The 18,613-nt window shown below is 41.4% G+C and overlaps 1 protein-coding gene across 4 annotated transcripts in view; it reads left to right on the forward strand.

Annotated features, from left to right (window-relative positions):
• Positions 1–2,302: 2,302 nt before the first annotated feature.
• NBAS (NBAS subunit of NRZ tethering complex) overlaps positions 2,303–18,613 on the forward strand; it is a 394,692-nt gene continuing 378,381 nt past the window's right edge. The window contains exons 1-4 of one of the 4 annotated variants that reach the window (XM_038394647.2): positions 2,303–2,504; positions 11,484–11,538; positions 13,302–13,338; positions 17,340–17,417. In XM_038394647.2, coding sequence (XP_038250575.1) covers positions 2,367–2,504; positions 11,484–11,538; positions 13,302–13,338; positions 17,340–17,417 — 308 coding nt within the window. In that variant the 5' untranslated portion in view covers positions 2,303–2,366. The remainder of the gene's footprint in view (positions 2,505–11,483; positions 11,539–13,301; positions 13,339–17,339; positions 17,418–18,613) is intronic. The other 3 variants (XM_043510232.1, XM_043510234.1, XM_043510235.1) reach the window with 3 other exon arrangements.

Below are 18,613 nucleotides of genomic sequence, written 5' to 3' on the forward strand. Positions count from 1 at the left end.
AGCTTTTTTGTTGAAGTATAGCCACTCTTAGGTCTGTGATCGAGTGACCAGAGAGATTGAAGTGTTCTCCAACTGGTTTTCGAATGTTATAATTCTTGACGTCTGATTTGTGTCCATTCATTCTTTTACGTAGAGACTGTCCAGTTTGGCCAATGTACATGGCAGAGGGGCATTGCTGGCACATGATGGCATATATCACATTGGTAGATGCACAGGTGAACGAGCCTCTGATGGTGTGGCTGATGTGATTAGGCCCTATGATGGTATCCCCTGAATAGATATGTGGACAGAGTTGGCAACGGGCTTTGTTGCAAGGATAGGTTCCTGGGTTAGTGGTTCTGTTGTGTGGTGTGTGGTTGCTGGTGAGTATTTGCTTCAGATTGGGGGGCTGTCTGTAAGCAAGGACTGGTCTGTCTCCCAAGATCTGAGAGAGCGATGGCTCGTCCTTCAGGATAGGTTGTAGATCCTTGATGATGCGTTGGAGGGGTTTTAGTTGGGGGCTGAAGGTGATGGCTAGTGGCGTTCTGTTGTTTTCTTTGTTGGGCCTGTCCTGTAGTAGGTGACTTCTGGGTACTCTTCTGGCTCTGTCAATCTGTTTCTTCACTTCAGCAGGTGGGTACTGTAGTTGTAGGAATGCATGATAGAGATCTTGTAGGTGTTTGTCTCTGTCTGAGGGGTTGGAGCAAATGCGGTTATATCGTAGCGCTTGGCTGTAGACAATGGATCGAGTGGTATGATCTGGATGAAAGCTAGAGGCATGTAGGTAGGAATAGCGGTCAGTAGGTTTCCGATATAGGGTGGTGTTTATGTGACCATCGCTTATTAGCACCGTAGTGTCCAGGAAGTGGATCTCTTGTGTGGCCTGGTCCAGGCTGAGGTTGATGGTGGGATGGAAATTGTTGAAATCATGGTGGAATTCCTCAAGAGCTTCTTTTCCATGGGTCCAGATGATGAAGATGTCATCAATGTAGCGCAAGTAGAGTAGGGGCATTAGGGAACGAGAGCTGAGGAAGCGTTGTTCTAAGTCAGCCATAAAAATGTTGGCATACTGTGGGGCCATGCGGGTACCCATCGCAGTGCCGCTGATTTGAAGGTATACATTGTCACCAAATGTGAAATAGTTATGGGTCAGGACAAAGTCACAAAGTTCTGCCACCAGGTTAGCCGTGACAGTATCGGGGATACTGTTCCTGACGGCTTGTAGTCCATCTTTGTGTGGAATGTTGGTGTAGAGGGCTTCTACATCCATAGTGGCTAGGATGGTGTTTTTAGGAAGATCACCAATGGACTGTAGTTTCCTCAGGAAATCGGTGGTGTCTCGAAGATAGCTGGGAGTGCTGGTAACGAAGGGCCTGAGGAGGGAGTCTACATAGCCAGACAATCCTGCTGTCAGGGTGCCAATGCCTGAGATGATGGGGCGTCCAGGATTTCCAGGTTTATGGATCTTGGGTAGCAGATAGAATACCCCAGGTCCTGGCTCCAGGGGTGTGTCTGTGCGGATTTGTTCTTGTGCTTTTTCAGGGAGTTTCTTGAGCAAATGCTGTAGTTTCTTTTGGTAACTCTCAGTGGGATCAGAGGGTAATGGCTTGTAGAAAGTGGTGTTGGAGAGCTGCCTAGTAGCCTCTTGTTCATACTCTGACCTATTCATGATGACGACAGCACCTCCTTTGTCAGCCTTTTTGATTATGATGTCAGAGTTGTTTCTGAGGCTGTGGATGGCACTGTGTTCTGCATGGCTGAGGTTATGGGGTAAGCGATGCTGCTTTTCCACAATTTCAGCTCGTGCACGTCGGCGGAAGCAGTCTATGTAGAAATCCAGGCTGCTGTTTCGACCTTCAGGAGGAGTCCACCTAGAATCCTTCTTTTTGTAGTGTTGGCAGGAAGGTCTCTGTGGGTTAATATGTTGGTCAGAGGTGTGTTGGAAATATTCCTTGAGTCTGAGACGTCGAAAATAGGATTCTAGGTCACCACAGAACTGTATCATGTTCGTGGGGGTGGAGGGGCAAAAGGAGAGGCCCCGAGATAGGACAGATTCTTCCGCTGGCCTAAGAGTATAGTTGGATAGATTAATAATATTGCTGGGTGGGTTACGGGAACCATTGTTGTGGCCCCTTGTGGCATATAGTAGTTTAGATAGCTTAGTGTCCTTTTTCTTTTGTAGAGAATCAAAGTGTGTTTTGTAAATGGCTTGTCTAGTTTTTGTAAAGTCCAGCCACGAGGAAGTGAGCCCAGCTTGCTCTACGCAGACAGCAGCAGAGCGAAAAGGGTTAAACACCTCTCTCTTCCTCCCCCCGCCCGCTGGGAGGAGGTTTGTCCGCTGCCGGGCGCCGTAGCGGCTGTAGCAGTGATCCGGGTCCGGGCTGAGCATGGCCGCTGCCTGGGGGAGCTGGGAGGAGGAGGTGGAGGCGGCGGCCGATGTCAGTGGGGAAGAGGAGGAAGAGGAGGAGAACATCCTCTACGACCTGCTCATCAACACCGAGTGGCCGCCGGAAACCGAGGTGCAGGTCTGTGCTCCCCCCTCCCCCCCCCGCGCCGGGTGGGAATGACCGCAGTTGGCGGTGGGGGGAGCATGGCCACGTAGAGCCCTGCCGGGGGGAGGGAAAAGGGGCGTGTGGATGGCGGGGTCTCTTCCCCCCTCCCGCCCCCCAGCGCAGAGCGGGGAATGGTGGGGGGCTCGGGTTCACGTTGGGGCCCCTTGCATGGATGAAACTTGCAGACACGCAGCAGAACCCTTCAGCCGGACAACATGAGCCCAAGACCTAACATTAATCCTGAGTGAGGGGATTTCTTCTCTCCAAGCTACAAGCTGCCGAGGCCACCCTTACATGCAGCGGATTATAAATCTATAACGAGCAGGCCGGGCAGGGACAAAACACCTCTAGTGTGCCCCTGAATGCTGCATTCAGTGAGAGGGAGAACTGAGCCCCCTCCAGTTTGTCATCTCACTTTTGCAGGCTTGCTGTTTCAGTCACAGGTGCAGGAACGATGTTTGGGTGCTGAAAGCAGTTGAATGCAACTGTAAACCCTGTATATGATGGAAACCTCTTCAAGCCAGGGGATGCTGCTAGTCATTCAAGCCAGGGATGCAGCACTCCTAGTTCTAGCACCTATGGTTTTAGGTTTTTTTTTGTATCTCCTGTCCTTTTTATACTATTAACAAATACTGATTAGGTCTTTACTTTTTAATAAATATACAGAAGGTTGTCAGGGAGAAGTATTCATTGTGTAATTTACTTTGGGCCTGATCTCCAGAAACATTAAGTGCTCACAGCACCAAAGGACTCAGTGGGAGCTGCCCTTATGAAAACTAGGTCCTCTGTCAAGTAAACAGTGTGTGATGCAAATGAAATTATTTCCTATTAAAGCTCTGGCCGGGCTTGATATATCTGCAATGTGTATTGAATGGGGAGGGCATAAAATACTTGGTGTGTTTACAGAGCTTGTCATGAGTAGATATCAGAGCACAATTTGGTTAAGCATTATTTCAAATTCACAGGTTGGAAAATTGTAATTTGTTGAAGTTCTGTTTGTTCTGCATGGACCACTAGAGAAACCCTGGCCCTTTTCTGTGGTCAGCGAATAGCGGCTTGCCCTTGTATCCTTGGGGACAAATTTTCCATCTCTTCTTTTTCTGTTCTTTCCCTCGCTTTGTGCTGTCAGTTGTCCATCTGTCTGTCTTCCATCACAGGGGTTGCACTTTGGCTCTGAAGTTATTCCTTGTATTTATGTTGTACTTTCAAATCCTGTGTGTGTAAAATTATACATACACACACATATAAAATCATGCCAATTATTGTAATTCCTTTGCCCTCTGCTTAAAACTGACGATTTGTTGAAAATATTTTCAGCTCAACATAGATACAGTTCAAACACTTCGTGATTTACTGATACTTCATGGAAAGTTTTTATTTGGGAAATAATTGAGCAAGGAGCGTTCTTAGTATCCATGAATCAAGAAGCAAAAATTAGAACATTCCCATGAAAGCTATTTTTATTTACTAAGTTCATTTGCACCTACTGCTTTTTTCAAGACATCTGTTAAATGAACAGTCACTGGAAATTGTGATATTGCCAATTAACGACTCAGAGTTCAGGTGGGCAATATGCTGTTGGTGAAGATGAACAGTCAACCACATGCAATGTTAAATTAAAATATGAATAATTAGGGAGGAAGAGAGAAAACGGTACAGATGCAAACTGAGTAACTTCATGTGTAAAAAGCAGCAAGTCTGGGGAAAACCTAGATATAATGGCAAATGAGGGCCCTGAGCGAATGATTGACTATGCTTATACAGGGATCTCCACAAACAAAGTTTATTGCAGAATTGGGACCTAAATGAGCTAATGGTGCAATATTATTTTTAGGGCTGTCGATTAATCACAATTAACTAACACGATTAAAAAAAATTAATTGCAATTACTTGCAGTTTTAGTTGCACAGTTAAACAATAGAATACCAATTGAAATTTATTAAATATTTTTGGATGTTTTTCTACATTTTCAAATATATTGATTTCAGTTACAATACAGAATACAAGGTGTACAGTGTTCACTTTATATTATTTTTATTACAAATATTTTCACTGTAAAAATGATAAACAAAAGAAATAATATTTTTCAATTCACCTTATACAAGTACCATAATGCAATTTCTTTATTGTGAAGGTGCAACTTACAAATGTAGATTTTTCTTTTGTTACATAACTGCACTCAAAAACAAAATAATGCAAAACTTTAGAGCCTACAAGTCCATTCAGTACTAATTCTTGTTCAGCCAATCGCTAAGACAAACAAGTTTGTTTACATTTACGGGAGATAATGCTGCTGGTTTTTTATTTACAATGTCACCTGAAAGTGAGAACAGGCGTTTACATGGCACTTTTATAGCCAGCATTGCAAGATATTTATGTGCCAGATATGCTAAACATTTATTTGCCCCTTCATGCTTTGGCCGCCATTCTGGAGGACATGCTTCCATGATGATGACATTCATTTAAAAAAATAATGTATTAATTACATTTTGGACTGAACTCTTGGAGGAGAATAGTATGTCTCCTGCTCTGTTTTTCTTGCATTCTGCCATATATTTCATGTGATGGAGTCTCGGATGATGACCCAGCATGTGTTCGTTTTAGGGGCACTTTCACTGCAGATTTGACAAAATGCAAAGAAGGTACCAATGTGAGATTTCCGTAGCTACACCAGCAGACCCAAGGATTAAGAATCTGAAATGCCTTCCAAAATCTGAAAAGGATGAGGTGTGGAGCATGCCTTCAGAAATCTTAAAACAGCAACACTCTGATGTGTAAACTACAGAACCCAAACTACCATAAAAGAAAATCAACTTCTGCTGGTGGCATCTGTCTTAGATGATGAAAATAAACATATTGGTCTGCTCAGCTTTGGATTGTTATCAGGCAGAACTTGTCATCAGCATGGATGCACGTCCTCTGGAAAGGTGGTTGAAATATGCATGGACATATGACTCTTTAGCACATCTGGCATGTAAATATCTTGCGATGCTGGCTACAACTGTGCCATGCAAACACCTGTTTTTGCTTTCAGGTATCATTGTAAACAAGCAGTCAGCATTATCTCCTGCAAATGTAAACAAACTTCTTTATCTGAGTGATTGGCTGAACAAGTAGGATTGAGTGGACTTGTAGACTCTAAAGTTTTACATAGTTTTATTTTTGAATGCATTTGTAAGTTCAACTTTCATGATAAAAAGATTGCATTACAGTACTTGTATGAGGTGAATTGAAAAATACTATTTATTTTGTTTTTTACAGCACAAATATTTGTAATCAAAAATAAAGCGAGCACTCTACACTTTGTGTTCTGTGTTGTAATTGAAATCAATATATTTGAAAATGTAGAAAACATCCAAAAACATTTAAACAAATGGTATTCTATTATTAACAGTGTGATTAATTTCATGATTAATTGTGATTAATTTATTTAATCGCACGATTAATCAACATTAATTTTTTTCATTGCTTGATAGCCCTAGTTATTTTTCATAGCTTCTGACATACAGGGGAAACGCATTAATCATTAGAAAACATGAATAAAAATCTATCCTGACTCTTGAAATTCATAAAATATAGTATTCCTTTGGTCCTTGAGGCTGGGCTATGTTTTTTAAATGCAGGATGAGATGCAATATATTTTGAGCCAATTAACGTTTATATTGCACTTCTAATTTTGTTAAATTGTCTTTCTTTTGCTTGAAAGTCTGATAGTAAACTGAAACATTTTTATTGATTAGAATTCCTTTTGCAGGTCAGTAAGCATAATTTCTAATCAAATTGGAAAACATTTTTCAAGGTGAATCCACTTTAATAAAGATTCTAGAAACAATTGAGGGAAAGGCAATAACTGATCTCAGTGGTCCAGCAAACATTTACACACGAGAATGGTCCCATTTACTTATTGTGAAAGTTTTCAAGATTGGGTCATAAGAACGTCATAGTGGGTCAGACCAGAGGTCCATCTAGTCCAGTATCATGTCTTCCAACAGTGGCCATTGTGCAATGTAAAAATGGGAGGCTTTTTGAAAATTTAATTTTTGCAATTTATTTCTTTGGAATTATTTTAGGTCATCTGAAAAAGGTTATGGAGACTTTCAGGGAAGATAACATGTGGTGGTAGAAATGTGTCCCCAACCTTTAAGGTCTTAGGAGAGACCTTATGTATACTGATCATTTCTCTGTAAATATTTTCTCAGGGTGATTCTGTTTCTGCCTACTTAGACTATGCTACAGTTTTAAGTAGATGATCACATGGTTTTTTTTTTTTCCCACAAGACTCCTGCCTCATTCAGTGCACAGTGGGAATGAATCGGAGTAGTGCCATGAAGAAGACTGTTGACTGTAGGGGACCTCTACTTTTTTTTTTTTTTTTGCAGGAGTTCAAAAGTATATCGTGAAAGAGGCAAAGGACTGCAGGAGGAGAAAGGATGGTCGTGTGGTAAAGCCAGTTAATGCTGCCCTGGATAATTGGATTCTTGCCTTGCCTTTGCCACAGAGTTTCCATATGATGCTGGGCAAATACTGTAACTGAAACAAAGCTTCCTAGGTGGCTGCTGTATGTTCCAAATTTTTTTGCTGCCTAACTTGAAACATTTGCCATCTGACTTGCAGAAGTGTTGACTGTTCACAATACAACTAAAGTTAATAGGAACTGTGCTCTGAATGTAGCAAATACTATAAAATGCTAAGAATTCTGAAAAATTAGGCATAGGTTTCTCAAAGTGGAAACCAAAAATTAGATGACACTTTTGACTTTAATCTCTGTGCTTCGCTTCTCCATGTGTAAAATGGTGACGATAATAAAACCACCTCACCTCACAGGAGAGTTGTGAAGATAAACTCATTAGTGTTTGTAAATAACCAAGATACTGTCATGAGAGCTCCATAGAAAAGCCCATGTGGGCTTTCTGTATTCAATGCAGGGTTTGGATGGTGTGTAGTAAATAATGCATGAGGCCACACATACGAGGATAAAAAAGGAAATATTGAATAGTTAACCATTCACTGAACACTGTTCATTCTGTGCACTGAATGAGGCAGGGGTCCTGTGGTGGGGAAAATGTATTTGATCATGTGATTTAAAGACTGCATGATAATGCTTATGCATAAGGAGACTGAATTTTATGGTTGTCCAGGTAACCTTAATTCTGGCATTTCCTAACTTTTGAGTGCTTGACTTTTCAACTTTTATGTTTTTTTTAAGGTAATTTTTATTAATGTGGTTAGGGAGTCAACAAACATCAATGCTAAATTGATATATTGTCATTGCAAAAGTAGATATGAGTCATGTATAGATTTGCTTGAACAGAGTAAAATTTAAAGCTTGTCTACCAAATATGAATGAATGAGAAAAGGAGGTTTCTTAATGGTTTGAAAGATGGGTTTCTCTGTAACTGTATGGTGTATGTAATTCCCAGTGGAGCTACGTTTAAAGGGAGAGTAAATTCTAGTGTTCCTAATAGGAGAGTAAATTGCTTACTTTTAGGGATTAAAAAACAGTTGAAGAACCAGAGTACATAGTTTAAGTTCAGAAGTGGATGGTGTAAACCTTCAAAAAAGTACTCTAAAAGTAAAGCGGGGAGACTTTCAAAAGCACCTGTGGGATTTAGGAGCTTTTCACGACTCAGAATTTTTCTTATGCTCTTAAATCCCTTGGGCACATTGTTTCTTTTATTCATCAGATTTCCCAAACAAAACTTTGTCATTTATTGTTACTGTAATGCTGTGTAGCAGGAGTGGCCAAACTTACTGACCCTCCAAGCCACATACAGTGGAGTCGCATCATACGCGCATTTAACTTGCACAAATTCAACCATATGCGCTCAGCAAAAAAAAGAAAAATAACAGTAACGCGGCAGAGTACTGTACAGGGGTTGACAGGAGAGCGCTCGGGGGTCAATTTATCGCGTCTAGACTAGACGTGATAAATCGACCCCCGCTGGATCGATTGCTGCCCACGGATCCGGTGAGCATCTCGCTGTGCTGAGTGTGATTCTAGTGTTTTAAAGATACGTATTTTTTGTACAACGTGGCCCCTAAATGCAAGCCAACTACTTCATCTGGTGCTCGACGGAAGAAACAGCGATCTGTTCCAACGCTGGAGGAAAAACTGGCTGTGTTGGACTTACTGACAGACGGTATGTTGGTCTTCAACGTGGTGAGTAAATATGGCCGCAACGAATCTAGCATCTGCATCATCAAGATTTGAGAGAGAAATTCGTCAAGCCGTGGCATCAAGTGCTCCAATAACTGCTAAGGTGACGAGCCAGGTGCGTGATGAGACTTTAGTGAAAACTGAAAAGGCATTAAACTTATAGCTGGAAGACTTGAACCATAAATGTGTGCCTATCGTTGGGAACACGTTGCAAGAAAAGGCTCTTAGCCTCTACACACTGTTCCATCCTCCCGCCGAAGAGGGACAGCCTTCTGACGAGAAGGAATTCAAAGCCAGCCAAGGTTGGCTTAACAGATTTAGGAACTGCTTCAACCTCAAAAATGTGCAGACTACTGGTGAAGCTGCATCTGCTAATGAAGAGGTAGCAAAAGCCTATTCTGAACAATTAAAGAAAATCATAGAAGAAAGGGGCTATCTTCCGGAACAAGTTTTTAATGCTGACGAGACTGGGCTCTTCTGGAAAAAAAAAATGCCCAACCGCACGTACATTTCGAAATCAGAAAGACAAGCCCATGGCTTCAAAGCAGCTAAAGACCATGTGACTGTGTTGTTATGTGGCAATGCGGCTGGGCATTTAATAAAGCTGGGCTTGCTCTACAGGGCTGAAAATCCCCGTGCCCTAAAAGGCAAGAACAAAAATCTCATGCCTATTTTCTGGGAATCATAAAAAGGCTTGGGTGATGGCAGCATTATTTCTGGATTGGGTCCACAAGTGTTTCATTCTGGAGGGCAAGTGGTACCTCGAAGAGAAAGGACTTGAGTTTAAAATGTTGCTATCGTAGACAATGCTCCTGGCCATTCTGAGGCACTCCGGTTTGAGCATAACGACATTGAAGTCATCTTTCTCACTTTTTTATTCTCTCTCTCTCTCTCTTTGGCTATACGCGATTTTCGCTTTATGCACTGACTTTAGAACCTAACCCCCGCGAAAGATGTGACTATACTGTACAGTAATCTTTAGAAGTTCGAGAGCCGCAAGACACACGCACAACCTCCCCCGTGAGGTGGCGCCTGCTAGGGTGCGGGGCTTCTCCCCTGATGCCCCCTCGCTGGGCTAAAGCCCTTAGTCCTCCTCCCTTCCCCCAGTCTTACCACCCCATCGCAGGGCAAAAGCCCCGAACTCCCTCCTGCCCAGTCTTGCAGATGGAGGCATGAGGTGCGTGGGGGGGGGGCGCCTCGGGAGCTGCACTTTAACTGTAAAAGAGCCACATATGGCTCACGAGCCACAGTTTGGCCACACCTGCTATATAGAAACTGCAGCCACATTGCTACCTTGTTGATGAACCTTTACTGAGCAAATTGTGTATTGAGGCAGCTGTGTGTACTCCTCCTTTCAGCTCACCCACACTGAGACACCCACACTGAGAAACAAGCATTCTAAAGAGCTGTTGACACAGTAAAAAAAATTTCTTTAAAAAGCTTCGCAAACTTTAAATAAAAAGAAAATCTACCTAGGCCAAGATTTTCAAATTGGGAGCCTAGGACTTAGGTGTCTGAATATGCATGCATTTAGACATGTAACAAGTGACCTGATTTTTCAGAAGTGCTGAATATGCCACAGTTCCCATTGATCTCAAAATATGGACTTGGAAACCTAACTTTGGGCATTCATTTTTGAAAAGTATAGCCTTAAATATTTTTTTAAAAAAGTTCTTACCTTTGTCACTGGCATGATTGTCGTAAAACCATCTGCTCCATTAACCTAGTCGTTAACCTAAGAGTAGTTGTACTTCCTTCCTTCACTCTCCTTCAGTTTGTGGTGCTATGAGATTTTGACCAGAGAACGACAACCATATGTGAATGAGTATTGATTGACTTTAAGCCAGTTGCTTTCAACCTTTTTTTCATTTGCAGACCCCTAAAAAACTTTAAATGGAGGTGCGGGCCCCTTTGGAATCTTAGACATACTCTCCGGATTCCCAGGGGTCTGTGGACCACAGGTTGAAAACCACTGCTTTAAGCTCTGCTTGTGATTTCTTCCTTTCCTCTTTATCCATGTTGTCCCTCTGTTCTCTTACTCCTTTTCACTTCTGGTTTAAATCTCTTCCTCCTTCCTTTTCTTTTTCTTTGAGAAGTAGTCTCATCCTCTTTTTATGGGCAAGAGCACTTATCCCAAGTTCTGTTGTCTCTCCCCTCTCTTTGGATCTCCCTTTTGGTTGCATGTACTTTTTCCTTTCTTGGTTCTTTCCTGTAATGCTTTCCCTTTTGTCCTGGCTGATTATATTGCTTCCTCCTTTTGCTATGTAGCTCTCCTGCACTGCTCCTTTCTGCTTTAGATAGAAACCATGAGTTCTCTATGTGCCATGCAATGGATGCAAAATGGATTGTAGTGGCATTGCTGCAGAAGTAGAGTATTAGTGAGATTATGTGGGAGAAGGAAAGGTGAAAGAAGGGTACTGGGGAGAGAAAATGGTCTCTAAATAGGTGTTTTACTTGGCAGAAAGGGACCTGTTGCTATAACCGTTCTTGCTCTTTCACATAAGAATTTTGGCCCAGAGACTTTTTCTCATGCACAATCAGAATGTAGTGCACCAATGACAACACATTGAACAATTCTATCCTATGATGATCTGTTTTTATTACAATTTGGCACATATTGATGTTCAGTTATACAGTTTCTTAGCTTTTGCAGTTTAATATGGAATTGGGAATAGTCAAAATTAAATGAGAAGTTTTTAGAGGAGCAGAGGGTTTATCAAGTACATTCACTAAGTATGTACATGAATATTGGATTGTTCAGATGTTAAACGGTGAATGTATTGTTGTAATTGCAGCCAAGAGGCAACAAAAAACATGGTGCATCCTTTATCATCACTAGAGCAATTACAGGTAAATATGACTTATTTTCATTGAAGGGTTGTTGACTGGTTTTATATTTATGGCTTAAATGATCTGTGTGTGGCTTCTGCTTACAGGCTTTGCTATGCCTGGGATTGTGTTGGGGCTAGTACAGGGGTTCTCAGACTGGCGGTTGGGACCTCTCATGGGGTCCAAGGTTATTACATGGTGGGGAAGGAGTCGCGAGCTGTCAGCCTCCACACAAGCCCCGCTTTGCGTCCAGCATTTATAATGATGTTAAATATATAAAAAAGTGGTTTTAATTTACAAGGCGGAGGGTCATACTCAGAGGCTTGCTATGTGAAAGGGGTCACCAGTACAAAAGTTTGAGAACCACTGGGCTAGTATAATGTAACATATTTGGGAGCAGCTTTTTATCATTTTCCCCTTTGTATTTTCTTAGTTGTGAGTTTGTTCTGGCTAGATAGTACCCCATTGGGGCACACTAATAAAACATGCATCTGACAAGCATCTGTATTACTGCAGAATGATATTGAGGTTTTGGCATGTGCCTTTGTCAGACCTAATGTTTTTAGTTAGGATTCCTGGACACTTCTGCAAAAAGGTATTTAAAATCATGGTATGCTGCTATTACTATGATTGATGTATGCATGTTAGTAATTTTCACCCCCAGATGCTTTTCATTGAGTTTTCAAAATTGCATGGGGTTTGAACTCTGTATTAACTTATTTAATATAATTTGGGATTCAGTGGTCAGAAATACAAAGAATATTCATTTTTATGCCAAAAATACTTTTTCTGAGAGTTCCCAGTGTCACAATTCAGGGAAACTATACCTGTATTCCCCTTCTATGATCAAGCAAGTGCATCCACTTTAGGCTTCTGGCTCCTCAGCTGTTGCCCCTCTCCCTTCTGACTGTGGTAGTTCCAGGCTGAACAGTTCCCTGTCTAAACTGGAAGCCCCCCCCCCCCATCAAAAGACAGGCTGCTTAAGTAGGCTTTTTTGTTTTCTCTTGAGAGAGATGTGATTACCACACTTAATCTACTACACAGCTCTTCTTAAGCAAGCACATTTTACTCTTAAGGCAAAAGCAATACTGAGAAAACATGTTACAAACAATAAAAGAACCTATACATGTGCTAATAAACTTACCAGAGATCACCCCAACTCCAACATGGCCTCTGGGTGGTGAGCAGTCCATCATATCCCACACAGGGCTCTTCCTATGGTTTCAAGTTTGTGACACCCTTTGCTCAGAACAAAAACAGTCTTATGGGGTCTCAGTAGGCCAAGTCCTTCCAACCCCTCTCTAAGGATTGAAGCCTTCGTGGACTAGAGGTTCTGTCCATTTACTGAATCAGGTAGAACACCATGAGTCAGTTTACTACTAGGTTATTTGTCCAAAAATCCTTTCTTTGTCTATTGGTTCCTGGAGAATCCAGTTTGAATTAGTTTATGTGGATCTTTCCAGGGAGTGGTAATGGTGTTCCTCTGGAGATGTTACAACTGGACTGACTTTGACTGATCACCCTGCTCTGTTCTCACTTCCTGGAGGCGCTGTATTTTTACATTTTCCATGGAAATGCATACAATCCCTCAATAACCCATTAACAAGTGCATTTTTAATAAATGGACCCCAACGGTATTAAACATAATTCAGTAAAGTTTATCCAGGATGTTGCAGGAGATTTGCCCCATTTGTCTTTTTATTTTCCGCTGTAATTTAAGGACTGATTTTTTTTTTAAACTGTTGAAGTAACTATCTCAATTTATTGCTTTTCTCTTTTCATAGGTCCTGCATTATTTTTGCTTCAGTACATCTGGTACAGGTAAGTTTGTTGAAGCTGGAAACAAGAAAATTAAATTTTTGCAAAATATTCGTTGTCATAACATTTTTTGCTTTAGAAGGTTATTTTTTTTGCCATGCCAGTAAAGACACCCCTCCCTCCTCAATCCTGCTTCTCTTGAGAATTACTTTTCCACTGAACCCAATTTATGGCCATATTGTGCTTGTTAAATCTGCCAACTGGTATTGGAGTCAGAATTCGGCCACTAAAGTGAGTTTCTCCACTAAAAAGTGACTCTGTAAACAACCAAATGACATTGTAGGATTCCATGTTTATCTCTGTGACTCCATATCAAAGTGCTGAGTCATAATAAACAGTATATGTAGATTTATATTATTGTCTCTGTGGGTGCGGGGCTCTCTTTCTTTGTGTTGACACTGTGCTGAATACACTGGTGCTTATAAAATAAGTAAATGGTCAGACAAAACCAGTTCCCCAACTCCTTAAAATGAGACATACCATTCCTGCAGTGACCCCAAATATAAGGAATTGAAAGGGAAAGTGGATGATCATCTCATTCTTGTTGCTAGCAAGTGCAAGATTCTATGTAAAGAGGTTCTGTGATCAGAAGCCTAACTATGAATGGTTGCTGCACCCCTGGCCCCATGGAATTACAGACTTTTATACTTGCTAATCTCTTGAGACAATTGGGATGAACCTGGTAATCTACCGCATAAGTGACCCTATCAAACATGCTAGTCATTCTGAGATTTAGCAGGACATAGTTTTCACGGATGTGGGAATTTCTGTTTCTCTGGTTTGAGGGCCATACCTCTCTTCATAAACGATGTCTCTTGGTTCCATTTGCTGTGTGATTTGATGGACAATAATGTTCTTCTTGTCAGCAACTTGAGTGTTTTTTCTTTTTCTTTTCCTTGAGCTTGTACACTATCTAGGCTTTATGTTATTGGTGCTACTAGACCAGGGGTTCTGAGGACAAATTATTTGGTGGCCTCAGAGTGTGTCCACCAACTCTTGCTGGTGGCCATTCTCACATTTTTTCCGTAAAATACTTAATTAGCTCTAGGAAAAATAAATAAATATGCACATATACATGTGCAAATCATTGTAATTTGTTTGCTGCCAGCTAGTAAATCTGCTGTGAAAGGTGATATTAACCAACATGCAGGTATCACTTTTTACAGCAGACTTAACCCCAGGAAGTCTGGGGAGAAATTAAGCCCGGGATGGAGGATTGGGGGATGCAGCAGGAGCCAGGGGCGATGTGGAGCGGGGTGTTGGCTGGGGGATGCAGTGGGGGGGCCGGAGCCTGCCTCTCCCGCCACCTGCCGGGCTGAAGCCCAAATTCTGAGCCCCACCTCCCCTGGAAAGATGGGGAATTCACTGGCTATTCAACCCTTGCTGGAAGCCCCAGCAACCAACACCAAGGCTGTCCATCCAGGAGCACCAGGGAGGGGCAGGGGGTGGGTCCTCCCACCCCACTGCAGCTCAGGATTCTGTGGCTGCAAGAAAAGCCCTTGGTGCCTGCATGCCTGTATTTGAGAAATGCTTGTAGTAGACGTATTCAAGTTCTTGGTTGAGCTTGTAAACTGTATATTTCCTTGGCCCTGCTCCCTTACTGCTCAGTTCTGCAGCATCTAGAGTGCTGAATTCAGACTGACTATTTTTCTCTATTCTTAATATGCATCTCATGATATTTACCTGCGGTGAGCATTGCCAAGTCATTAGAAATTCTCTTACAGCATTCTCTTTCCTGAAGCGCTGTTGCTCTCCTATTGAATATTTTTCATTTTATTCTTTTCTCAGTACTTTTTTTCCCACTGCATTTCCATACTTGTATTTCACAAAGCACTCACTTTACATGTACACTTAAACTCCATGCAGGGGACTATGGTCTGGAGATGTTGTTATGACTAGCGTCCTACCAAATTCACAGTCCATTTTGGTCAATTTCAGTCATAGGATTTTAAAAATCATAAATTTCATGATTTCAGCTATTTACATCTGAAATTTCATGGTGTTGTAATTTTAGGGGTCCTGACCCAAAAAGGAGTTGTGGGGGAGTTGTAAGGTTATTGGGGGGTGGGTGGGTTGCAGTATTGCTACCCTTACTTCTGCGCTGCTGCAGGAGGCAGGCTGTCTTCAGAGCTGGGCAGCTGGAGAGTGGTGGCTGCTGGCCAGGAGCCCAGCTCTGAAGGCTGAGTCACCTCCAGCAGCAGCACAGAAGTAAGGATGACATGGTATGAAATTGCTAACCTTACTTCTGCACTTTTGCTGCCTTAAGAGTTGAATGCTCGGCCAACAGCCACCGCTCTCCAGCTGCCCAGGTCTGAAGGCAGCGCAGAAATAAAGGTGGCAATACCATGAGCTCCCTAAAATAACCTTGCAACCCCTCTGAAATTCTGATCTCCCCCTTGAACTCTGTATAGGATAAGGTAAAAGTACACAAAAGACCAGATTTCATGCGGGGCGAGACCAGATTTCATGGTCTATGATGCGTTTTTCATGGCTGTGAATTTGGTAGGGCCCTAGACATGATTGTGGACTATGCTACTGACTTGTAAAGTGATTTGCTTGAGGTCAGACAGCCTCTTAACACATTCGTTTTCCCATCTGTAAAATGGGGTTATACTTATGTATGCTGCTTAGAAATCATTGGATGACAAACACAGCCATCTAAAAGTGCAAAGCATTTTTGTTTTTCATACAAAACTTGAAATAAACACTATTATATTCAGAATCAGTTTATGCTAGTGTAACTTGCTTTGAATTTTACAGTATTCCAAAATGCAGAAAAATAACTAGTCATTTTTTTTTTTAAGGATTACATGTATCCACTTGAAAGTTGTGATCTAGTTTTATTAGAAGTCTAAAATAACTTTTTCTATAAGTAATTGGGAGTCACATAGGGATAGAAGGGAAGGAATACAATGCATATCTCACAAAACACACAGTAAAAATTGTTCTGATAAACTCATACTATAATGGACAAAATAAAAATGTAAGTTTAGGTTCTCTTTCAAGAAATAAAGGAAAAAATACAAGGAAGACTCCAGAATTGGAGAAGCCACTGTTTCCACTGGACTGCCACATCATTGCTAATCTTAATTTGCAATTCAGTGTAATGTGTTTAAAATAAAAGGTCCTAGAAAAATCTCTAGCAGGATATAGTATACATGGTTCTCAAACTGGGGGTTGGGACCCCTCAGGGGGTCGCAAGGTTATTACATGCGGGGTCACGAGCTGAAAGCCTTCACCCCAAACCCTGCTTTGCCTCCAGCATTTATAATGGTGTTAAATGTATAAAAAAGTGTTTTTAATTTATAAGGGGGGGTCACACTCAGAGACTTGCTATGTTAAAGGGGTCACCAGTAAAAAAAAAAAAAGTTAATCAAGAGAGAGCCACTGGTATCATAAATGACAATCTTAGACTGTAAGTTTCATTATTTAGATTCATTTCAATATTAGTCAGATTCTAATTTTTGATTTTTCTTGTCTCTCTGATTGGCTGGATCCCTCTGGTATCATTTGAATGGCAATATGTTTCTTTCAAATAGCAGTAGACTACACTCATAAATAAATCTGTCTGTATATACTTTTCTAACATGAAGTGTGCACCTGGGTTTTGATCTTGGAATAGGGTCTGACAGAGTTGGGCGTTTACAGCAATACGTTGCCTTTTGAAGCCATTGGACTCCAGGCAGATGTTAGGTCTGTATGCATGGATCCATTTGCAGGTTTAGGGCTTTCATTTGTGTATATTGTGGGAAATTTCTTTTAAGCTTTCATAATATATGCATTTGTTGTTTAAAAACAAAAGCACCCAAAATAGTTTTGGACATCTGACTTCCAGCTGGGAATTTTTTTTTTCTGAAATAGAAAATAACTTTTAGGCTAATATTTTAGAGTGATCTTTTGAAACCAATTAATCTGCCATATATTTCTTACATATTACTGTTTTGATTTATATTATATCAATTTTAAAACCTCACATTCTAATCTGAATATACTTGGTATTTCAGCCCTGCAAAATTTTCCCTCCCTGCTGGGCTTGTTCGTCTGGTTAGTAAGCTGATTAACTGGCATCTAGTGCTTGCAAGGTAAGAGGGATATCATTTTTCTTTCTGTGGTCTTTGTTGACACACGCTGTTTCGTATACATTTATGGGGGGGGAAAAAAGTCAAGCTCGCTCTTGGGATCTGATTTACTATAGAAAACTCTTTCCTGGGTATCTGGCTGGTGAATCTTGCCCATGTGCTCAGGGTTTGGCTAATTGCCATGTTTGGGGTCGGGAGGGAGTTTTCCTCCAGGGCAGATTGGAGAGGCCCTGGAGGTTTTTTTTGCCTTCCTCTGTAGCATGGGGCATGGTTGACTGGAGGGAGGCTTCTCTGCTCCTTGAAGTTTTGAACCATGATTTGAGGACTTCAATAGCTCAGACATGGGTGAGGTTTTTCATAGGAGTGGGTGGGTGACATTCTGTGGCCTGCGCTGTGCAGGAGGTCGGACTAGATGATCAGAGTGGTCCCTTCTGACCTTAGTATCTATGAATCTTTCCAGTAATTTTTGTAATAACAGTTAAGTTGGTTGAGCTAGCATATAAAAAATTCTATTTAGACAGCAGTAATTTAGAATTATCAGAGAGACATGAGCTGAAGAAGGAGAAAATAAAGTATGGGTCCAGATTTGGTCATGGGTTTAATTTTGGTGGCCTCCCTGTTCCTGAGGCTAGTGGTTTGGCAGTGTTGTCTGAACCATCTCATTTAGTTTTACCCATCATATCTGCTGTGTGTGGAACTGCATGCAGGCTTCCATCCTCCTCCTCACCCCTGAATGCGAGCTCAATTTTCAAGTAAAGATGATGAGTAAGATAAATCTTTGGCTGAGAATCTACTGGATGACTTGTCAAGGCTTGCTTTACTAAAGTCCTAGAACCTGCACGATGCTATGTCATCAATTTCCATTAAAATTAGTGTGAGGTGAATATAATGTAGTTTCCTGGAGCTGCTCAGCACCTTCTAAGTCTGGCCTTTGATGAGTGGAAAAATTCTGGGACTGAAAATAGCTGTTTTACAATAGTTAAATAAATATTTTTTTTCCCTAAGAAATGGAAAATGTGTACATAGGAGGATTGCACGACTTGATATTAGTTTGCAATAGCTTTGCTCAGGGTGTTTTATTTTGGCTCTCAAACATAGTATGTGTCATATTGGATCTAAACAAAGGTTCAGCAAGTCTGGTATGTGACTGAAGGCAATGGTCTATGCCTGATGCTTCAGAAGAAGGGACGACCCCTTCT

This window comes from Dermochelys coriacea, chromosome 3 (genome assembly GCF_009764565.3).
Source record: "Dermochelys coriacea isolate rDerCor1 chromosome 3, rDerCor1.pri.v4, whole genome shotgun sequence".
NCBI classification, from domain to species: Eukaryota; Metazoa; Chordata; order Testudines; family Dermochelyidae; genus Dermochelys; species Dermochelys coriacea.